The sequence below is a fragment of the Hydra vulgaris genome, chromosome 14 (genome assembly GCF_038396675.1).
Source record: "Hydra vulgaris chromosome 14, alternate assembly HydraT2T_AEP".
NCBI classification, from domain to species: Eukaryota; Metazoa; Cnidaria; class Hydrozoa; order Anthoathecata; family Hydridae; genus Hydra; species Hydra vulgaris.
The window spans coordinates 17,421,835-17,447,427 of record NC_088933.1 but is presented as its reverse complement, the minus strand read 5'-3'; the positions used below and the strand labels follow the sequence as shown (position 1 = coordinate 17,447,427).

General features: G+C 30.1%; 2 protein-coding genes and 1 long non-coding RNA gene across 3 annotated transcripts; 1 reads left to right on the top strand and 2 right to left on the bottom strand.

The window, feature by feature from the left end:
* LOC136090956 (uncharacterized) lies at positions 1–8,555 on the top strand. Its single transcript, XM_065817934.1, has 3 exons — positions 1–275; positions 8,170–8,247; positions 8,333–8,555. Exons 1-3 carry the CDS (start codon positions 1–3, stop codon positions 8,553–8,555), a joined length of 576 nt encoding a protein of 191 aa, XP_065674006.1.
* Positions 8,556–11,244: 2,689 nt separating this feature from the next.
* On the bottom strand, positions 11,245–12,273 carry LOC136090587 (uncharacterized). The gene is made up of 3 exons (XR_010643540.1): positions 11,702–12,273; positions 11,452–11,565; positions 11,245–11,366 (listed from the first exon to the last, which is right to left on the bottom strand). It is a non-coding gene; the product is annotated as an uncharacterized LOC136090587 (long non-coding RNA).
* A 5,865-nt stretch (positions 12,274–18,138) lies between these two features.
* On the bottom strand, positions 18,139–24,488 carry LOC100205399 (CTD small phosphatase-like protein 2). Its single transcript, XM_065818469.1, has 2 exons — positions 23,290–24,488; positions 18,139–18,402 (listed from the first exon to the last, which is right to left on the bottom strand). Exons 1-2 carry the CDS (start codon positions 24,335–24,337, stop codon positions 18,185–18,187), a joined length of 1,266 nt encoding a protein of 421 aa, XP_065674541.1. The 5' UTR covers positions 24,338–24,488; the 3' UTR covers positions 18,139–18,184.
* Between the last annotated feature and the right edge of the window lie 1,105 nt (positions 24,489–25,593).

Sequence of the window (25,593 nt, the reverse complement as noted above, 5' to 3'; positions counted from 1 at the left end):
ATGGCAACCCAACCAACGATTATTCGATCTTGCTTACTTTACGAGTTCAAACTTGGAAGGAATGCAACACAAGCGGCCAAAAACATCTGCACAGCATTTGGAGAAGGTACAGTAAGTGAACGCACAGCACAGAAGTGGTTTCAGCGATTCTCTTCGGGAGATGAGTCCATCGAAGACCTGCCGCGTTCTGGACGCCCATTGTTGGTTGATGAGGATGAACTGAAGGACGCTGTCGAGTCTGACTCCAGCCAAACTTGCCAAGAACTTGCAGTGAGGTCTGCTGTGAGTGTTGAAACCATCCGCCTGCATCTGCATGCGATTGGGAAAGCGTGGAAGCTGAGTCGGTGGGTTCCGCACAAATTGTCGATCGACAACAAGAAGCAACGGCTTACGATCTGCACATCACTCTTATCACGCCACAATGTTGAGCCTTTTCTTGATCGTTTATTGACATGCGACGAAAAATGGATTGTGTACAACAATACCAAGCGTAGCTACCATTAGTTGTCCCCCGATGACCCCATCCCAAAGACACCCAAGCCCAATCTCCACGAGCGGAAGGTTTTGCTCTGCATTTGGTGGACTACAGCTGGTGTGGTGCATTACGAGCTGCTCCCAACAGGCCAAACCATTACTGGACTGGTCTACTCAGCACAGCTGCAACGAGTTCACGACCTGTTGCTAGTAAAGCAGCCTGCACTGGTGCACAGGAGAGGAGTTCTGCTTCTCCACGACAACGCGACACCGCACACCGCTCGCGTGACTCAGGACAAGCTCCAAAGCCTTGGTTGGGAGAGTTTGCCTCACCCACTATACTCGCCAGACCTCTCCCCTACTGATTTCCATTTTTTCCTTTCCCTGGGAAATCATTTAAAAGGACAGCAGTTCCGAGACCAGGACGCGGTTGAAATGGAGTTGAAAGCTTTTATAGACTCAAAGGACCGAGAATTTTTTAGAAGTGGAATAAATAAGCTTGTTTTACGTTGGGAAAAGGTTTTAGATGCTAATGGTGACTATTTTGATGAATAAATGTACTTACTTTTGTCGTTTTGTGTGTTTTTATTATATACAGAAAAACCGCACGAACTTTTTTGGTTACCTGATAGAATCCCAATTTATTTTAAAACAATAAAAGTTGTGTTCTTTTTTGTATTCATGATTTTTTTTATAACAAATATTTAACTGTCTTACATTAAATACAGTATTTTTACAATTGTAAATGTAACATTTTTGTAAAACTTTGTTGTTTTTTTATATATTTTTTAGAGGGAGATATAGATGGTTCAGTCTTGATCAACATTGATGATTTTACCTTGAAGGAGCTGATTCCCATTATTAAATTAAGAATCATATTCAAAAAAGAGATGTTTTAAAAAGGCTATGTACCCAAGTAAGGAGAAATATTATATTACTATTAAGATGTATTGGGTTGGGGAATAAGTTCGTTTGGTTTTTTTCAAAGAGGATTATTTAAAGGATTTGTTTGTTGTTGAGCAAAGTGTTTGTATTCATTAGACAGTGCCTTTTCTGCTCTACAGAACTGTGTTATTCGATTTTTCGAATATTTTTAGTTTTACCTATTTTCCACCTTTAAAAATGGAATATCCAGGTGGCAAGATCAGAATTTTCGACACTACTTTTCTTCGCTTTTCATTGCGGTTAAAAAGCAGCTGAAACCGCTTGTGACATATGCAACGTGTATGGAGAAGGTGTCATAGGTGAGCGAGCAGCACAGAAATGGTTTGCGAAGTTCAAAAACGGCAACTTTGACCTCAAAGACATACCTCGCAGCAGACAACCTACCGAATTAGATGAGGAGCATTTTTAGGCACTTTTGAAGGAAGATGGTCGCCAAACAAGTCGTGAATTGACCGAAAAAATGAACTGTGATTATAAAACAATCCTCAATCATCTTCACTCACTGGGATTTGCCAAAAAAACTCGGAGCCTGAGTGCTTCACAAGCTTAACAAAGTCAACAAAGAAAATCGTTTTCAAATCGCTACTCAACACCTTGTGCGCCATCGAGTAACACACGGCCATAAACAGCACCTTTTGTACCGAATCGTCACGCGAGATGAGAAATGATTTACTTTATGCTATTATGCAATAAAAATTATCTTCAGTGAAGATAATTCGTTACTTTATCTGCATTTATGAGTTTACAAAAATTAAAAAATAGTTTTTTTTTCTTTTTTTGTTATAATATAAAAACATACGCTTGACTTTGTGAATTACAAACTGATAGCATAGTTTTGTAATATTGCTGCTGTGATATTTGTATATGTAAACTTATAGATATATTTTTTATATAGATATATTTTTTATATATTACTAAAATATAAAAAATATATATCTATATACAAAAGATATATACATCAAAACAGCAATATTACAAAACAGTGCTAGCAGTTTGTGATTTATTAAGACAAGCATATGTTTTAATAATATTATTACAAAAACATGTGCATGTCTCAGTAAATTACAAAGTGCTAACATAGTTTTGTAATATTACTGTTGTGATATTTGAATATGTAAATATAATATTTTTTTAATATAAATTTGCATGATGTCAATTATAATACACTTTTTCCACAAAAAATACAACTAATTGATGCTGCCTAAAGCATGATGCCTAGCAGTAACTGTCAGTTATATATTTTTTTTATTAATCAGCCTTATTTTATTTAAATTACGGTTAATGGTTGGTGATAAAATTTAGAAGTTTTAAGCATCGTCGAAGAGTTTTGTTTTTTATTGGTTCAGTTATTCATGTGTTACCTCCAAGTTACCTTTATTTATTTAAAAAAAAAAACCTAAAGGCTTGTTTGTACTATTTGAATTTATTTTAGATTAAATCTGCCTCTGTATTTTAGTATTATTAACTATAGTTGAAAAGTATTTGCTAGTTGATGTATTACTGGTTCTTACCTCAATAGAGCTAACATACGTTAATGCGACCTTTTATTCCAACATCCAAAATTTAATGGTATAGTTCGCAGTGCTAAGTAAAAATTTTCTTTTAATAATATTTTAAAGATGGTGTTATCTAAATCTGTTATTGATCTAAAAATGTGGATTGTGCTCAGTAGATATATTTTTGAAAAAACCTTTAAGATTTTTAAAAACATTTGCATATTTCCTTATGCATTTAGATTGCCTGTGCTGTAGCCACGAACCCCACAGTTTAGAGGTTTCGGTTCATAGAAAAATATATTTTTAAAAGAAACTCTGAAAATAAATTTTTTGATTAGTTATGAAAAGAGGCTACCTGCTTTAAAATAACCCTGGGCCCCAAAAAGTTTTGCTTCATAACTGTACATTGCCATAATACATTATATTTTATATGTAAACCAGGAATAAAAATGTGTAAGGAAGAGCAGTTTGCTAATTGATGGCGTATTTTTCTGTCATATGCCTTCAATCGTTCTGCATTAATATTGTACACATGAATAGGAAGAAACCTTGACGTGGTCCATGTGCTTTAAACAAATACCTTCCAAGGAGATACTCTTTCAACCTTTATACTGTGGAGGTAGAGTATCAGCGTATATTCTGAATGGAGTTTAATAGATAGAGAGTTCAAATTTATTCCTGAAACCCTCATTGACTGTACTATTTGTATTCATGGAGTAGTAATATTCAGGTTTTAAGAATCATTTTGAAATTAATTTTGATTATTAAAATAGTTTTCTTTACTCATAGTAGTGTACACTGGATTTGAAGAATTAGTTATAGGTATAATTTAAATTAAATTTAAATTTATGGATATTTTTTAAAGAAAAGATAATGGCCCAACTTTAGGCTTAAGAAAACAAATTTGACTCATAAACTCTCATTTGCCTAGTAAACAGGAAGGAAGGTCATAATAAATAAGTTGAAATGAGAATTTTTTGAAAATATGAATTCGCTTAGATGGATAAAAAATTCACAATTGATAAATAGGGGGCATTTCTTTGGCACCTGAGAGTAGTTGTGCATGAAACAGGCTGGGGTTGTGAGACTGGTTGGGGTAGAGGCTTCGTCTTTATACAAAAAATTTCGCCAAAGGAGATATAAATCCTAAATCTGCCCCTGAGTGGGTGAAAAATATTTATAAAACTAAATAACCCAGAGGTTTTTAATAAACAGGATTGTCAGAATTTTTATATTTAATTGCACAAAACAATTATGATGTTTTATATAATACATTTTAGTAATGAACAACTCATATTGCCAAATTTCTTGGTAAATGCAATTTCCAGCAAAAAAGAAAACTTCGATGTTCCAGGAAAATCAAAATTAAAAGCCTCCTTTTTTGATGCATTGTTTAATGTTATACAATTCAGACATGGTTTGCATGTAAAATTTTGTATGAATTGATATAGATTCATGAAATGAGATTGATATAATCTTTTATCTCATTTAATTTTGTTATTTTTTATTTAAAGTAATCATTTTTAAGTTTTTTAATTAAACAGCACTGTGAAGGATGTTCTTTAATTTCACCTAGTTGCGTTCCACCTGATTCCACTAGTTGCGTTCTACCTGATATTGCCAACAAACAGGTTGATCCATTGCTTGACATTTGTATCACTCCAGTCTCTTTATCTAAAGTGATTTCCTGCTAAGACTCTTCTACAGCTTGTGGCTCGGGCAACATACCTGTTTTTGTCTTGCAGAAGTGTTCTCCGGAGCTGTCGTCTATACTCTCAAAACTATTTAACAAGGTTTGTATGTAAAATTTTGTATGAATTGATATAGATTCATGAAATGAGTTGATATAATCTTTTATCTCATTTAATTTTGTCATTTTTTATTTAAAGTAATCATTTTTAAGTTTTTTAATTAAACAGCACTGTGAAGGATGATTTACTTAAGTTTCCCTGTCTCAAGTTTGAGAAAGTTTTAAGTTAATAATATTGTTATGCAAATAAACATGCACAGTATTTTTCTATAAATATAATTTGTCTACATTTAAATTCAGCTGTCGAAGCTTCGGATGTTTTGACCAGCGCAGATGTTGATAAGAATTTTTTATGGTTTTAAGCAAAATATGTGAAGGCTTCCAAACTTTAGTAAAGTTAAAAGTTAGTCTTAAGACTAAATTTTTAAGTCTTTTTATCAGGTCAGGTTATCCTGCTACTGGTAACATGTAACCCAGTACAATCTGCTTCATGTCCTACTACCTTGCAGGACACGCCTTTTTAGGCAAAGGCTAGGAGATGCCAACTCCAACTTAAAACACCTTAAAGCCCCGTACCTTATGGCTCTTGGTTGAGTAAAGGCTAGAGATAGTGTCTTGGTAAAAATACTCATCCTGGGCATATTTTCAAAGTATTAACAGTGCCATGTTGCGAATGGATGGTGTCCCTGTTAGTACTTTTAGTGTGCATTGCCGAGGCCACATTTGGAGTCCTTTGTTACGGCTTAGGGTTTATTAATAGTAATGAGACAATTGCTTGGGCTATTAAACAGTGTTCTGAGTACTATCTATGCTTTGAGTCAATTTCTTCAACAAATTTAAAAATAAATAAAGTACCAAAAACTATAAAACACAAAAAACCATCATCATCATCAAGTTCTCTAAACCTATTATTCACTAATATTCGTGGTCTTCGAAGTAACTTTTCTTCTGTTGAGTCTTATCTCTTGCAAAGTTCACCAGACCTACTTGCTCTTTGTGAGAATAATTTGAGTTCAGCTGTCTCATTTTGCGATCTTAAGTGTTGATGGTTATCTTCCTTTAATTCGTAAAGACTCCAATAGTCACATGCTTGAGCATTTACATTCGTAAGAATTCACCCATTTGTCGTGAAACTAGGTTTGAATCCACAGACTATTCTTTCATGTACTTTCGTTTAGCACCACTTCATTCTATCGCCTTTCTCTTTGTTCTATATCGCTCTCCTTCATCTCAAGACTGCACTCTTTTTGATGTTATTTCTGATCATATTAACCAAACCAATTGAGAGAGGTCTCATTATCCTCTCCTCTATATCTCTCTTCTCCATGGTTTTCATCACATTGTGCTGCTGCGATTGGCAATCAAAACCGTTACTTCTATATCTATCAGCAAAACAATTCTCCAGAAAACAGACGTCTATTTATTACTGCTAGAAACCATTGTAAAAAGATTTTGTCTAACACCAAAGCCCGCTATTCTCAGGTCATGAAATCTCGTATCTCATCTCAAAAATTAGGCTATCGTGACATCTGGAGAATCTTTAATAGTATCAGTAATAAGGGCAAATTTTTAATTTCACCTAGTTGCGTTCCACCTGATTCCACTAGTTGCGTTCTACCAGATATTGCCAACAAACAGGTTGATCCATTGCTTGACATTTGTATCACTCCAGCCTCTTTATCTAAAGTGATTTCCTGCTAAGACTCTTCTACAGCTTGTGGCTCGGGCAACATACCTGTTTTTGTCTTGCAGAAGTGTTCTCCGGAGCTGTCGTCTATACTCTCAAAACTATTTAACAAGTGCTTATCAGAGTGTTGTTTTCCAGCCTGCTGGAAAGCGGCATCTGTTATCCCTATTTTCAAAAATTCTGGAGAGCGATATGATTCGTCCAACTACCGCTCCATTAGTCTTCTTCCTATCATAATCAAGGTTTTTGAATCTTCCTATCATAATCAAGGTTTTTGAAACATACACTTAATTTCTTATCTTGAATCTAATAACTTACATTCTGACCATCTATATGAGTTTCGATCTTCTCGTTCTACAGCTGATTTGCTAACAGTAATAACCGATAGGTTTTATCGTGCATTAGATAAAGGTGGAGAGGTTAAGGTCATCGCTCTTGACATTTCAAAAGCTTTTGATAAAGTTTTGCATGCTGGTCTTCTCCATAAGCTTTCTTTTTACGGTGTATCTGGTAACATCTTTAAGATTATTGAAACCTTACTTTCCAAATTTTCCAAAGTTGACCTCGAAGGACAGCACTCTTCTTATTCTGTAACTATAGGGTTCTATCCTTGGCCCTATACTCTTTTTAATTTACATTAACGATCTTCCAGATATTCTCACATCTAAGGTGGCATTGTTTGCTGATGATAGTACCATTTATTCTTGTCGTGATAAGAAGCCAACACTTTCTGATTGCTTGTAAGGGGCATTTGAGCTTGAAAAGGATCTCACTTCTGCTACAGCATGGGGCTTATAGTGGCTGGTGAACTTCAATATAGATAAAACTCAATTTTTTTCAGTATTATCGCAATAATTTAGACCTCTCTATATTTATAAACGGTGATGTACTCGATGAGTCATCTACTCTTCATCTTCTAGGATTAACTCTTACTTCCGATCTCTCTTGGAATCCATATATCAAATCTGTTGCAAAAATAGCATCTGCTAAGGTTTCATCTCTTTATCGAGCTCGTCACTTTCTTACTTCGGATTTTATTCTCTATCTCTATAAATCTCAAATCCGGCCTTGTATAAAATACTGTTACCTTGTATAAAATCTGAGGCGGATCTTTTTATGATGCCCTTTCTCTTTTAGACAAGGTGCAATAACGCATTGTAAACATAGTTGGACCTGCTCTTGCAGCCAACCTCCAACCATTACCACATCACCGTAATGTTGCTTCTCTTTCTCTTTTCTACAAATACTATAATGGGCACTGCTCAAAAGAGCTAGCGCCTCTTTTGCCATCTGCTAAAATTCATTCTCGTGTTACTCGTTCTTCAATTAAGACTCAACTTTTTCTGTGACTTTTCCTAAGTGCTCAAAAAACTCTTATTCGTTTAGTTTTTTTCCTCAAACATCGGTTCTTTGGAATTTGCTTCCTTCATTTTGCTTTCCTGATTCATATAATTTGCATTTATTTAATTCGTCTGTCAATCGTTATCTTGCTCTACAATCTTCATCTTTTCTCTTTCAGTAACTTCCAATTTTAATTAGTGGTTTAATTGCTTGCAGCCTTGTTGGAAACGAAGATGTTTAAAAATAAAAAATAAAAAGATTAAGTGCAGGTCGCTTTTAACTGATATCAATGATGAATCAGACGAGAGTCAGTGATATGCATAGTTACAAAATCCATTTCATATATATATATATATATATATATATATATATATATATATATATATATATATATATATATATATATATATATATATATATATATACTACACACACATATCTAACTTTATTTGTAAGCAGCGATTTATTATATTTAGGCATTTTGAAGAATTTAAGAGCTGCTATGCTGGTTCATCTGTTCCCAGAGGAGAGGAGTTTACTATGTCTTTGACACGGTAAAAGTTTCATCTTAACCATGGCTATTGTAAACATTTGGTTCAATATAATTTAATTGTAACCTGATGTTTTATTTTGATTTAGGCCAATTTCTGTTGACCTCTTTGTCGATAAAATACTTGTTGCTAAAGATATACCAGATTTTTTATGTGGCGTCGCTATGGTTATTGCGGCATATTTTTTATTTGATATTGCCGATCTTAAGCCATTGGTAAAAACACTTAATTTTATTGATCACCATATTACGTCGAATAAAGTTAAACTTCGCAAAACAGCAAAACAAATATCAAAGTTAAACAAACTTTAAATGTAAAATTGTTATTATATTATTAAAAGAATAGCTGTATTTAAATTTTGTTTTTCTTTAACATTCAATTATTTCTACAAACGGTATATGATAACATGCTAATAATTTGAAATATGGTAACCGTTTATTTGTTTATTACAAAGCAAAGTTTGTTTGAATTCCGCCAATTCTGTAGCGAGAGTATAAGAATTAGGAGGGAAGGGAGGGGGGTGGCATTCTCATTGATTTTTTTTTAAAAAGAAACTCAATTTCTAAAAGGAGTCAATTTAAAAAAAAAAGTAAAGTGGGAAGCCACGTGTCTTCTTAGTCACCCCGGTGTTGTTGCCCGCGCAAAAAAAAAAAAATACCGGTTTGAAAAACCGGTATTTTTTGTTTTTTGCGCGGGCATATAGCGTTTTTCTAAAAACCGATTTGTACCGAGTTATATAGCCGAGCTATATAGCCGAGTTATATAGTTATATAACCAATTTGTAACCGAGTTATATAGCGTTTTTCTAAAAACCGAGTTGAGTTTTTAGAAAAACGCTATATAAGGGATTTTTGAAAAACCGATTTTTTACGATTTTTAAAAAAAAGGTTTCAATTTGGTTTCAGTCTAAAAAAACCGATTTTGGTTTTATGCTGCACCGTTTTATTTTAGCGTGTATACAGCAATAGATACTTTTAAAATAAAAACTTGTATATATAAAAAGTTTGGCAATGTTTCTGGATTTATTTCTCTTGAGTCATGTTGCTATTGATTCGTTTAGAAAGTTATTAAAGATGTAATGACATTTTATTTACCTTTGAAACTATTAAAAAAACTATTTGAAACTGATAACGCGGTGTAGTAGTTTTTAAGCATGGCACATTAACTTTTTATTATATAAACATGATAATTTTGAGAGAGATGAACCTCAAATAACAAACACAAAATACTTTTTTTTAAACTGAACTTTCGCTTTAAACTCTTCATTAAACAAATTTCATCTTGCTTTTTATAATTTACTTTTTTATATAATTATTAATTTTTATATTCGATTTTCAAATTTGAATTTTGAGAATTATGAGATTTATCTTTAAAATAACTTGTGAAAAGTTGAGCAGCCGTGGCGCAGTGGTAAGAGTTCTGGCTCAGAACCCAGAAGTCCCGGGTTTGATCTCGGCTCTAGCCCAATAAGCGACATTGGTAAGGAAGGGAGGCGTGAACCTCTAGTTAAATGCTCTCCCGTGGTGCTCCGTGATAAGACCTTAAGGACTTCTGGGAGCACCTAAAAAATGCAACAAAAAAAAAAAAAAAAAATTGAACCACATGTACGCTTTACATTTTATGGAAAATAGCGTACAGATACATAAAAATAAATTATTTATTTTGTATTTCTAATTTGGTGCTTTGAACATGTATAGTACTGTTGCATTTATTGAAGCATTCATTGAAATACTATTAAGTTTATTTGAAATACTATTAATTACTATTGAATTACTATTAAACTTTATTTGAAATACTATACAAATAAAATAGCTAAAAAAAAGCTAGGCCCTACCCTATCCTATACAAATAAAAAAGTACAAATCAAAACATGTAAAATGCTAAAAGTAAATAAATAAATATTTTGTTAAATTATTTTTAATTTTGTTGTTTTAAGAAAGAATAAATAAGGAAGAAAAATCAAAATTAGGTACAATTACTTTATTCCATAAAAAATGTACCACAATAATAAATAAAAAATTGATCGTTTTTACTTTGTCAAAAAGGTTTTTACATATTTGTACAAATTATGGTAGTAGCGGGAAAAACCCTTTCTGATTTAACACTTGTTGATTTTATCGTTATCAAAACTTGATAAATTTATTTAAGATGTTACCCAGCAAACATTGTTTTAGTGAATTTGCAGTGGTCCTATTGAGGCATTTTTGAGCGGTTCATTGGAGTTTTGCTTATCGGTTACTTAGTGGATCATTCATGGCAACCACTATAGATGGCCAGCCAATAACTTTCTTACATGTTAATAATGGTTAGTCATTGGCTAGCCACTTTTGGCGGCTGCCACTAATGATCCACTAAGTGACCGATAACCAAAACTACAGTGGATCGCTCAAAATCCTTATATAGGTCCACTGAAACTCCGCTATATAATGTTTACTAAGTGTTAAGTGTTATTATTTTAATTCAAATATATACAATGTTAATTAAATTTGTAAGTATTCTGTAATTCAGATAAATTAAAAACTTCACTCGCAGACTTTGCACTAGTGCTCAAATTTAGTGCATATTAAACGCATAACAAATTTGCAACTACAAAAACCTTACTTTATTGTTTAAGGATAGCTAAAACAGACATTATTGAGGTCTGAAAGCAAACCGCACTTTTCGCAAAGTTATGAAAAATGTAGTTAAAAGGGGGATTAGCTGTTAAAAGAGTACATTTTTAAACCTAGGAGTTCTTGTTTTAGAAACTTATTTTCCTAAGCCAATAAATTCATTGCATTGCAAAATAAATTTTTCTGTGCATACAGTTCTAATAATATGGTGTTAAGTTGTTAATAAATTAACACTCACCAAGTCTAATAAAATAATTCATGACCAAATTTGAGTTTAAGTTTTTGAATTAACCTCGCTTTTGGTAGTAGAATTATTTTATAGCACTTGAATCTATAGTCTCTTCTCTCAGTAAATAAAGTGTTTGAATATACAAATAGCTAATTGAAATCTTTTGAAAATTTGTTTTTATTCCCATTAAAAACTGTTTTATAATCAGTTGGTTTACTGATAGGTTCTTTAAGTAGTAAACTATCTTTGTACATCCAATTGATATCAGATTCATACTCATGCTAAACCAGAAAAACAATTGCTCCACTCAAAATTTTGATAACGTTTACAAATTCTTAATTTATTGAACTAAATTTTTACATCAACTTGATATGAGATTTATATTCCATTCTTTAACCAGCGAGGAGGTATGTAGAGCAGAGGTACTGCAAAGGTAGAACTAACTTCTGGTGATAAACATCGAATGGATATGTAATATATCTATAAAAAAATGTTACATATAATGAAGGACAATACATTTTTTAAATTAAACACACAAACATACAAGATCATACCCAACCAACATACCAGTTGCTCTGATCACAAGTTAATATATAAAAGCTAGATTTTTACATACATTTGATGCAAGACTAGTATTCCGTTCTTTCACCTGAGCGAAGGTATTGCATAGGTATAAATAACTTCTGAAGATAGGAACAGAATGGGCACCTACCTACCTTGCATTTTAAATTTTTCTATTTGCTCCATATTTGTTTTATTTTCAGAAGTTAATTGATCAATTTGATTCAGTAGCTCCTGACTGTTATTTAAAGTAAAAAAGTCATTTGCATCTGCTGATTTTTTTTTTTGGGTGGAGCTTGCGACAGTTGCATTTTAAAAAATTCTTCGTTTTTTATAGCTTTAAAATTTTTTTTATATTTTTTTTTTTGGCGTGTTAACTTTAGGCACATTTTATCAAACTCGTCATTACTAGGCATATCAAAATCAATTGGCAAAAGAAAACTCATAAAACTAAATAAATCACCTCTTATTTTAAAGACTGTCATTAAAATGGAAATGACATTGTTACTGATCTTATCTGTCCTAATTAATCGCTTAACAAAAGGAAAGTTACACCTATCTTCCCAACCATTTTTCCATCCAATATGTTGTTTTAGAATTTCCCTCTCAGTTGAATACATTGTTATCAAAATATTAATAAATTTAATAAATAAATAAATATATTAATAAATAAATAAAAATAAGACTTATTAATAAATATAATAAAAACAAATAAAATAATATTAATTAACAAATATATGCACTAGATAAAAGTGGATTTAACAACTTATCTGATATTAGTTTGATAATCCAAAGAGAAAAATTCCGCGTAACTTTGTTTACTTTTATACTTCAAAAATTGACTCGCCGAAACAGTTGTTTGGAGAATATTCGTTAATAAATAGTTTGGGACGTAACGCATAAAGGTTAGATCATCGCAAAAAAACGTCAACACAAATGCACGCCTAAAACTAACAAGATTAGTTGTAAAACATGACATTTTTGAAAACATATTTCATAACATAGCTGAAGGCACGTAAAATAATTTTTTTATTTTCATTTGCATAAAAGGTTGAAATTTCATTAACTTACGTCATCCATCAAAAAAGTTACGTTTTGCATTTAAAAACGATCAATTAAAAAATATAAATGCTTTAAGGTGGTAGACTGCTAAAAAACATTGAAAAAAGTAGTTTTTCAAAAGTTGATTAGTTAAAAACTTTAACTATTGCTGTTTTTAAAAACATACATATTATTTTACAAAAAAACATAAAAAGGCCTAAAAAAAACAGTTTAAACTTAGTAGGGTGATTTTGCTTCCCCAAGCAACGCTCATAGCAACGTCAAAATAAGGCAATTTTAACTAAATTTTACAAAATCTAAGCACTCAAACCAATAGCTACTTCTTTGTTTTTTGTTTTTCTATGTTTAAATGACATGGTGTGAAAGAACAACGTTGTTGAATTGGTTTATTACTATATATTAACTCGATAAAAGTGCATACTATCAACATGGGTTCTGCAGAAAGAAGAAATAAGTCTAAAAGCAAAAAACGTAAATGTTATAGATTACTTGCGAATAAAATTCACTTGACTTCTGAATATACTACTTCAAGTTCAAATAATACATCAAATAATACATCTCTAACAAATACTTCTTCAAGCAAATCAGCATCTGCTGAAAAGTTAAATTTACCTACTTCTGATACTCCAAGTATTAGTCAACATAGTAATCCTGAATGTTACATTATATTTAATTCTGATGTCTTGAGTTCAATTTTAAATCTTGTTGGTTCTTGTCCAAAATACCAATCTTTAATAAAATTGAATAATGATTTATCAAGAAAGAAAGGATTTTCACATCAACTTGTTTTGTCTTGCACTGCAAAAAAATGTCAATGGCAAAATGAGTTTTTTACCTCAAAAAAAATTGAAAAAAACAGTGATAATGAAACACAAGGCATGAAATCGTTTGACATTAATATCAGAATGTGGGTAGCTTTCAGAGAAATTGGAAAAGGTTATGCTGCAATGGAAAGTTTTTGTAACATAATAAACAGTCCACCACCAATGCAAAAAAAAACATACAATAACATTGTCTACAAATTGCATTCGTCTTATATCAAAGTTGCCCAAGATTCAATGAAGCGAGCAGCTGCACAAGCACAACGTACAAGTGAGTCTACTATTGGTGACCCTGATATAAAAAATGTTACTGTAAGTGTTGATGGAACGTGGCAGCGACGCGGTTTTTCCTCGCTGAACGGTGTTGTTACAGCTATTAGTAATGGGAAGTGTGTTGACACTCAAACTCTCATAAAGGATTGTAAAAGTTGCCAATATTGGCAGAGAAACAAAGATATACCGGGATACAATGACTGGGTAGAATCACATATTTGCCCAATTAATCACAAAGGTAGTGCAGGTGCAATGGAAGCTATTGGGGCATTGCAAATATTTAAACGATCAACTGTTTTTAACAAACTGCGTTATACAAAATACTGTGGTGATGGTGACAGTAAGTCTTACCAAAATATAGAAAGTAATAATGTTTACCCAGGGTATAAAATTGAAAAAAGTGAATGTGTCAGTCATGTTCAAAAAAGAGTTGGGTCTCGTTTACGCTCTCTTAAAGTATTGTACAAGGGAAAAGTTTTAAAAGATGGTAAAAGACTTACTGGAAAAGGAAGGATGACAGATAAAGTCATTAATACATTGCAAAACTATTATGGAATGAGTATACGACAAAACAAAGGGAATTTGTATGGCATCAAAAAATCCATAGCAGGACTAATTCATCACTGTTCTGAAAGCAGCAGCGATGAAGAACGCCATAAGTATTGTCCTCGTACTAGCGATTTGTGGTGTAAATATCAAAGGGACAAGATTAATCAAACTTTGACTTATAAAAACAGTATAAACATTCCAGAAGCTGTTTGTGAAATTATAAAACCTATTTTTTCACACAAAGATCTTGGTGCAAACAAGTTATTAAAAAGATGTCTTGATGGAGAAACACAGAATGCAAATGAATCGCTCAATAGTGTAATTTGGACAAAATGCCCAAAAAATGTGTACGTGGGTAGGTCAACACTTGAAATTAGTGTTGCATCTGCTGTCATACAGTTTAATGATGGTAAAACTGGTATGATAGATGTTCTTCACAGTTTAGGAATTTTACCAGGACATTTTACTAAAAGCGGTTTTCAAAATAGTGATGTGCTACGTGAAAAGCTTATGGACATAAAATCATCTGAAAAGTTTAAAAAACAAAGAAAAAAGCTTAGAGCAACAAGGAAGGGGTTTGATGATAAGCACAATGATGAAGAAGGAACATTATATGAAAAGGGGGGGGGGGGGTTTAACCTGTTTTCAAGTGTTAATATATTTGTATTTTCAAAATATAAAGTTTTATTTGCATTTTTCTCTGTTGTAAAGTTTTTCATATTCTGGATAAGATTGCGGGAGCTGTATTTGTCCAATTGATTTGAAGTTTTGTACAGATGTTCATTTTTATGAGCTTTATGTCCTGAGATAAAGAAATTTTGGATAAAAATTAAAATTAAATTTTTTGGGCTGTTTTGGGGTCAGGAATTTGGCCTAAATTTAGACGCATAGAAAAAGCTTATGGTGCATCGAAATTGAAAAAGATTCAAATTTTTTGTTTATCTCAGGACATTTATCTACTTAAAAGGTACACAACTGTAAAATTTTGAGACTTGATATATTTTACTTTTTGAGATATCTTTTCCAAGAACTTTGCACTTTTTAGGCCTAAAAACACTTAAATTTGCCCAAAAATTAGAAAGAGGAAAAAAAAAAAAATTTTTTTTTTTTTTTTAATCCTATTTATCGTGTTTAAAATGAGAAAATCAATTGGAATAATGTCAGATTTTAAAATTTTTTTTTTAGCAGTCTACCACCTTAAATCAGTTTTTTGTAAAAAATTCTCTAGGATGACGCAGGAATCTGATAGAATGGACATTTAGGGTTAAGTGTTCCAAATTTCAAATATCAAGCACAAAGCTGTGTTATGAAATCTTAGTTGGCCCAACTCATGTTTTCCGGAAAATATGCGAAAATTAGAAAAGTGGTTCTAAATTATTAAAAATATTTTAGCAATATTTATTTTTATACCAATTAATGTAAATATTTATTTAACAAGGAAAGATAGATCTTTTATATTTTTTTAATTGCAAGATGAAAGCATTTATATAAAAAAGTTACTATTAATTTAAAGTTTGTGAATTTTTATACTTTTTATGCGGAAATACTTTTTTTTTGTCGATATGACGTCACGCTCGTTTTTATATTGAGTGAAACAGCCGTGAAGTAAAGGCAATTGCTTTTTTTTTATTGACTCGGCCTAGTATTCAAGGCCGTTTTCCACAAGACGAAATATTCGCGCGAAGCGAATATTTTTGCTACGACGGAACGCTGTTTTGATTTACGGTTACTTTCTTTTGCGCTACTTTTTTTCGATTTCAACAATAATAATAACAGCGATAAGTTTACGCTGTATGTTTATCTAAAAGCAATTATTACTTTTTTAGCATACTTTCTACTTTAAAGCATGTGGAAATTACTTTCCATACATTAATTTTTACATTTCTGTCTTTGTATGTAAGATGTGATATCATTTTGTAATATAATAGTAATTATAAGGTTTTTTTATAAAAAAAAAAGTATAAGAAAATAAATACCAAACTCTGATATGAACATTTCTGTTAAAAAAAACTGTTGCTGCAAGAACGAACAGCGGGTGTATGTAGGGTTCTCAGCTCTATGTAGGGTTTTTCACAAAAAGGTTTATCTTCATGTGGCCACTCGAAGATAAACATTCTTATGAAGTGTAACTTTCGTAATTGACAGTGTACAGTTTACATTTGTAAATTCTTGATTTAAGTCTTGCACCTTATTCGATGAATTTACTAATGCTTGCTAATTTTCAGAGTAAGTTCATATAAAATCAGTAAATACGCCAGGTTGAGAATTTTGTTTTTTGCCACTTTAAAAACATCGTGCTTTCACTTTTTTTTTTTTACTATTGACACCACGTGATTCAAAACTTGATTGGTTTTCGCTTATGGCGATTCGCAAAAAGTCGAAATGAATCCGACTTTTTTCTTCGCTGTAACATTTCTGGCAATACAACGTTTCTTCGCGAAACGTTGTATTAGCATAATTGCCAGAAATGTTTAATTTGCGCATGCTTATCGACGAAAAAATTCGCTTTACGCGAATATTTCGTCTTGTGGAAAACGGCCTTTATTTTAAAAATAGAAGTAGGAAATCATTTGCCCTTTTACGCGGCAGTTTCATTGAAATTAAAGCGCTAGTTTAATTTTCCATTTGACTGCGAGAAAAAACTTATGAGCTTTTTGATTAGTCTATTAGTCAAATTTAGCGTAGCGTAAATTATGGACAATCCTTAATATTAAATTAGCTAATTTTGCTTAAAAATTAGCTATCCATGCACATTGAGCTTCTGCGGCGGCATTTTCCCTTTAATGGAGATCCTGCTACTTTATTTTTAGAGATGATTCATGATTTTAAATAAGGGTAAATATTTTAAATAACCACAGAAAAATAAGTATAGATAAAATAAAAGATTAAAAAATATGAAGTATTATTAAATATTAGGGATAATTTCTTTTAGAAACTGCTTTTGGTATTGACATTAACTTGTGTTATATTATTACTAAATATTTTGGGGACCATTTTGATTCTTAAGCAGTTTTTTTTTCTTACATTAGTAGTCGCAAAAAAAGCGGATTAAAAAAAGCAAACTAAAACGCCTTACTACATAGAACAAACGAACAACGATGTACCATTAATCAACGATGCACTCAAAACTAATGTAAGCAATTAAAACTCTTTATTTACACGTTATAATAAAACATAACTCTAAAGTACAATAACAAAAACTTAAAACATTGAAATGGGTTAAAGAATTTAATATTAAAAGCAGCATTTATAGAAAAAAAACTGCTTTCTCAAAAGGTAACAGAAATAAAAAAAATCCTTTTTTAAAGCATTTTTAAAACAAAACAAAAATGTGATTAGCAATGAACTAACTATTTACATACATACACAGATACATACATACATACATTACAAACATATATATATATATATATATATATATATATATATATATATATATATATATATATATATATATATATACACACATGTTACTTTAAAAGTTTCCTTTCTAAAGTATCCACTTTACCAACTCAAACTAAAAAAATATCATCAAATAAAAATATAAGAATATTTACAACATTAAAGAATGGTCATCTGCAGATGTTTACAATAAACGCAAAAAAATCTAACACCTTGCAACAAGCACACAAAAAATGCGTAGCAAAAAATATAGTAAATGATAAAAAAGAAAAAAATATCGCTTCCCATTTTCCTAATTTTATAAACTTAGCACATATTAATACAATCAGTTTTAACGCAAAATAGTAAAATAATGTATATACAAATTTAAAAAAAATAACTGATATCAATTTTGCAATAGTTTTTATTAATAACAAAAAACTATTGAAATATCAAGGAGGTAGAAGCTCGTGTAGACGATACCTATCTCTAATGTGTGGTCTTACATCTTCATTTACTTCTGCTAGCTTCTCAAGAAAAGGTAACAACTCCAATAGCTCACAATCATTTTCATCCATAAACCAGGATTCAATTGGAATACCGTTTGCCATTTGATATGCAAAGGCTTGGGGAGAGTTATCAACAATCATGGTACGCTCTAAGTCACGCCCTAAAAAAACATGCTAAATTTAAGTCATTTAGCTTTTTTATTAATATTATCAATTTTATTAATATTATTATATTATTAATATTTTATTAATATTATTAATTTTATCAATGAGGCTGTCATAAAACATTTTTATAATAAAAAATAATAATAGACATATTTGTAAATATTTTATGCTGTTTCTTATTTGCTAATTTTTTATTAAGAAACATCAAAGCTCTAAAAAAGTAAACACTAGGGGTAAATTTGAATTTAACTTTGAAATTTTTTTCCCCCTGAGCCATCAATTATCTTGCAATTGTAAATAAAACGAAACTAATTTTTTTTCTTTCCAAGCATGCACATGACAGTATGCTTTTAATTTATATATCTTATAAACTATTAAAAAAATTAGTGATTGTTAAATGTTAAAAATTTAAAACATGTTATCAAACATTTAAAACAAAAGATGTAATGTACTAATGTACAAAATAAGTACAACTTGATTCTGTTTAATTTTCTTTACAAACATCTTTATGAAACTGGATTTTTATTTGACAAATATCTATAAGTCACTTTAGTAAAAAAAAGCTAAGTTAACTGAGGAATTTAATTATTTGTATGCTTAATTTTAAAACCTACTCTTTAATTGCAATTTCTACATGTTACATTTTGTGAACCTCTTATGAATATTATTTAACAAATACTGTGCTGTTTTTTCATAAAAGGTTCACAAAATGCAACATATTATCAAACGCCAGTTCAAGAGGCAGCATTATAGTTGCTTTTAAAATATGCAGTTTGCCAAATAATAAGATGTATTATGTTGTGTTCCAGATTAATTGGTCAGAAGGTTTTTCACAAAATAAGATAAAAAACCTCTTCAAGAGGTTTATTAAATTGAATTTCTCCTACTCAGAGACCCTTTTATGATTTATGCTCACAATAACTTCTGTAACAAATTATTAGAAACTTTTTGTACCAAATAAGGTCTTTGCATTATTGCATAGGCAAGTCAAAGATTTATGGGCTGAACAAAATCTTTATTTTTGAAAATAAAAAATGGATGCCAGTCAATATTTTCAGAAAAATTATTCACTCAAAATAATTTAATTTACTTTGTACATGGAAATATCATCATCTGTTGGTTTTTGCATCTGTTGGTTTCCTAGCTATGAAACTATGATTGATTAAAACACTACATTTTATTACTTAAACCTCTATTACTTGGTCAAAATTTATTCCTCAATAGGACAACATTCCAGTGCATTCTGTTTCCATTATAAATCTCGACCATCAAACTTTTCTAGCAATTATTTTAGATTTTAGTTTTATGCACAACAGCATTGCAACTGACTCCAACACCTGCTGAAACCTTCAACACCTCAGCTAGCATAACAGAAAAAACCAGGAGCCTTGCCCTACTGAGTCCAATGAGTAACTGATTTCACTTAAACTTTCTTTATTTGTTAAACCTTTATTTTATTTAAACTCTTCATTCAGAAAATTATCAAAATAAGTCAAGCACCTAGCTCTTTAATTTTTAGACAACATTTTCCATCTAAATCCGCTAACCTGATTGAACTTTTTATAAATTTTATTTTTAGAATAAAAGCTTTACGTTGTATTACTCTAAAACAATACATGCACTAATGTTCAATATCTTAATACTATCATTCAGCCAATCATAATACTATCATTCTCAGTCTGATCTTAAATACATGATTTATATATTTTTCTGCAATTAAAATACCAACATTTGACACTCCTTCACATCTAACACAGAAGAATACATACCAACAACCATCAAAAACAATAATCTTAACGCTGCTACCTTCCTAGCAAGTCTCCTGCCAGTAGCATATATTTAGCTTATTCCTGCCAGCCATTTTGATTTGACATCACCATTGACTGATCCAGATTCTTTCAATTCTAGACATTTCATCCCAATGATACTCTTACCTGCTGATAAGGTAAATATGCCTAACTTTAGAATAATTTTCCAGAGTCTCTTGAGAGTATATTGTGGATATTTTCATTTGTGGGAAACTTGCCCCTCATTAACCTAAGGGCTTCTATGTTTGAGATTCTCCCTTAACTCATATTTTCAAGTAATGTTTTCACAACTTGATAAATTCTTTTGATCTCTCAAAAAAATTTTAATCAATCTCACAAAAAAAAAAGTGTAGCAGAGTAGTGAAATTGCAGTTATGCAATCTGTTTCTCTATCATTTCTTCTTATAATTCTCTTATGAACAGCCGACCTAAAATAGACTTGGCGGGTTATGCACGCCACCTGCCCAGATAGTCTTTTGCGGGCTTTATTGAAAAATTAAAACTATGTTTTAATGATAATTTCTAATGTTTCAACAAAACTTTTATTTTCTTCGTTCTTTATTCTAGGCATACCAAAAATATTTGTTTTTTTAACAAATAATTTTCTTAGTAGACATTAGAAAATATCAAAGTTTCTAATTTTTAGTTAATTAAGTTTCAAAGTAATTAAGCTTGGATTAAATAACAATGAAACTTCGATCTTTTCTAAATTCTATGAAGTAAAACACCTTTTTGCTGTATGCAAGGGTTGAGGGTATGACTCTTCTTATAACAAAATTTTGGATTTTGATGTTTTATTTAAAAATTGTATTATATGTTTTATAAATAGTTAATTAACTATTATTGTTGTTTAATTATAACTATATTTGTTTTTTAAAGTTTCACACAAAAATAATATTTAATGCATAGATAAGTTGACTGATATGGTTGTAGTCGCAGTGTAGTTACATACGTTGACTGACTTAAATAGGGATGGGGAAGTAGGGTGTACATATACTCTTTTTTGCACTCCTAAAATTCAATATAAAGTTGTATAAATTATCAGTGACTAAACACATAAACACCCTCCAAAAGGTATGTAATTTTTAATAAATATATTATTTCATTAACTTCGTTAGTGTCACTGTGCAAGTTATATTAACATTATAATAGATTGTACTAATGTGCATTATTATTGTTGTTAAATAAGTATTATATGCATTTTTAATTAACAAATATATTATTATCAATTATTTTTTCATTGATGATATATTAGTTATATCATTGACTCTTAAAACTGCAGACATACATTAATTGACTAAAATTTAAATCAATTAAAAAAGTCAATTCCAATTTATATTAAATTGAAATAGCCGCAGTTGAGTGTGTTAGGCTAGGCACTCTTTTAATCAATAGAAAAGATTTTCTAGATTTGAAACTCCAAAAAAAATTGTTGTGTCACAAAACTGAATACCCTATCCCGCCTATAACAAATCATCACAAAATCTCTAACCCCCTCCCTATCGCATGATGTAATTTGTGGCTGACCTTTCAAAATAAAGACTTTTGTGGTTTATTTTTTATTCTTTTATTTATTTTATCATTTGTTAAGATTTTTATTTAGTTTAGTTTAGTTTTGTATTTTTTAAACACTCAGATTTTCAAAACTTGCAAAGAACTGTGACAAAGTTGCCTATGCCTTCCAACCCTCGGAATTAGGAAAATTGAGGTCGGCAATAATTTGCCGACCTCAATCTTTTAGAGGTCGGCATCAGGTCGGCAAAAATTATTTGATACAAAGGTCTAACCGTAAAACATAGAAACGAGGTCGGCAATTTTTTGCCGACCTTAAACACTTTCAGGTCGGCAGTAAGGTCGGCATTGCCGAATGCCGACCCTAATTCCGAGGGTTGCCTTCTCAGGAGATGCGTACAACCACACCTGTCTCCTGAGAAGGCTTAATATACACATGTATACAGTCTTCTCCATTTGAAATTCACAACCAGCGCACATTTAATTAGAATTTGATTTGAAAAAATTATTAGAAAAAAGATGAGATAAAAAAAAAATTAGAAAAACGATTTGTTGCAATTTAAAAAAATGCTTGAAATTTTTTTGGCAAGCGCTTAATAAAAAAAATTATTAGAAAAAAGACAAGATGAAAAAGAATTAGAAAAATGATTGTTGCAATTTAGCCAAATTTGTTGCAAAGCGCCAGCCGCAGTATTGGCAGGCATGTGGGCGTGCGCAAAACTGCAAGAGCGTGAAAGCACTCGTCAAGCAGAGAAGACTGTATATATATATATATATATATATATATATATATATATATATATATATATATACATATACATTTATAAATACATATACATATGTATGTATATATATATATATATATATATATATATATATATATATATATACATATATATATATATATATGTATATGTATATATATGTATATATATACATATTTATATACATATATATACATATATATATATATATATATATATATATATATATATATATATATACATATGTATATGTATTTATAAATGTATATATATATATATATATATATATATATATATATATATATATATATATATATATACATATACATTTATAAATACATATACATATGTATATATATATATATATATATATATATATATATATATATATATATATATATATATATATATATATGTATATGTATATATATGTATATATATATATGTATATATATATATATATATATATATATATATATATATATATATATATATATATATATATATATATATATATATATATAACTGTTATATAAATATAACTATTCGAATTTTGTTGAATTTTGCCAAAATTTGTCACTTGATATATATACATCTATTTATGCTTTTCTTTATTTATCAGTTGAATATACTTCAACTTATATAAAACTTTTTCTATATGTCAATTGTTGATTGTACATGTTCAAATAATGAGCTAAAAAAGATACTTTGTATTTACTAAATCATATTAGCAATAAAAACTAATATTTATATTTATTAAATTAAAAAAAAACAACTATAATCTAAAAATGGGAGTTACCTAGAATATTTAGATCTTTGATATAATTTCCCTGAACATGCAAACAATGTTCTCTGAATAAACGATGGCGAAAAAACTGCCTACGTGGATCAATAATGTTTAAAAGTTTGTCTGCATAAACCCGACGAGAAGCAGTAAATAAAATAACTTCATATAACTTTGACACTCTTTCCAGAAATTCAAGTAAATGAGGTCGTAATTTCACAAAAAGTTGGTAAGTCACATTATCAAAAACTACATTAAACGTCATGTTGTATGCTTCAAGTTTACTAAGACTACAATGAACAAGGGTTTCATCTAAATCTAAAACTAAAGTCATTTGGGGAGTTCTTCGTGTTGGTAACGGAAGTACAGTTTTCCGCAAATAGGCTTCTGATGGAGGGGGTGGGATATGTTTTATAAAATAAAAAGGATCAAATTCATCTGTTTTTTCTTCTTGCTGTAAAATTGAATGAAAAGGTTTAATTTCAGTGTATGAAAAGTTATTTCCATCAAGATTTTGTGAAACAGTTGAATCATGTGAATTATAAACTGTTTTGCTACATGGTTTATTAAAGAAAGAGAGAACTGGAGAAAAAATAGATCCTAATATTGTTTGGTTAGTTGTTTTTAACTTATCATTTTCATAATTTTCATAATCAAATTCATCACTAATGGATTCATGTTCACTTTCATCACTAATATAATTGTTACATTCTGTAGTAACAATGATTCCTTTATGTACATACTTTTCTTTATTTTTATCACAATCAGGTTTAAAAATTTTATTATCATTCTGAAAGGTATTAGTATTTATAGATTGATTATTAGCATCATAAGATTTATTTTCATATGATGACATACATACAATTTGCTCGTCATTTCCATTTTCGTCTATTCTTTTTTTCTTTTCACTAATAGCAGGCCATATAAGAGTTTTTAGTGTTGAAAACAGATTCATTTCATTTCCAGATACCACAATCTCGTCGTCATTGTTAGTCTTTTCTTCTTTTCCTATCCATTTACGCTTTTTAGCAACACGTGTATTTTGACTAGCCATAACTAGCATACTCTCGTAATAAATATTATATGTAGCAAAAGTTCAAAATTAAATATAAAACATTATAAACTAGTTTTACTTTTAATTAAACAGAGAATTTTATTTTAAACAAAGTTATAACGCAATAAAAGTTGTTGCTGCAATTTTCCCACATGACATTAAAAAAAAAAAAAAGAATCACAAAAAATATAAATAACGCTATTTTGGTGACCAGAGATCTTTGTTATATAACTAATAATTTTATTATTAAAAAAATAGCATAGACATTTTTTATACAAAAATAATTTATATACAAAAAAATTAACTTAAATGCTAAATTTAAATCAAAAAAATTGTTATATAGAATTTTACAAAATAAATAAAATGTAGTCTATAAATCAAACATAAGTACTTATAACAACATCGAACAGATGTCAAAAAGAAGCGAGTGTTAAAGCACATTTATACGTCAATAGGATTTAAAATGTTTATTTAATACTTAGTGTTAAAAATTGTAGAGGCTGCACTGATACCGATAGGTAGAGAGCGATACCAGGTCTATGCATTGGCCGATACATAGGCAAATGTCATTTTAAATCACATTTATATTTTATTTTTGATTTTTATTAATGTAATTTTTAAACTTTATTTTAAATTAAGTTAGAAATGATTAAAGATGTTAAATAAATTTATTCTAGTAATTGACATTTAAACTTTTGATGGCATTACTTTATGTTTGTATACAAAGTAAAAAAAAAAAAATTGAAAAAAAAAACCGGTTGTTCTTCAAAGCCGACTCATAGGTCCATATCTAATAAACTGATGGATATGGATGCAGAGGCGATGCTACGAATGTGTGTGGGGAGGAGGGGGGAGGGTTGAATCAATAAAAAGTACCAAGTAGCTTCTAAAAACTTGAAACTTAACTTGAAAATCAATTTCTCTCAACCCTCCCCCTCCTCACTCACAAATGCCCGTAAGATCGCCTCTGTATGGATGACTAATGTCACAGGATGACTTCTTGTAAATCATATTAAATTCAAATAGTAGGATTCATAAAAATAAATGAGGCTTTTGGAAAAACTTAGCATCTGCAAAATGTAACCTTATCTATTTTAGACAATATCAATAGTTTGAGTTTCATTAATTATGAGTAAAAAGATGCAGCATTATATAGATTCTGAGTCTTTGCTATTCTGCAAAGTTTTAAATCTAATTTATAACCGTAATGGGCCAATTAAATGTCAAACAGTTTAAAATAAAATTAGTAACAAGTACATGTTTTC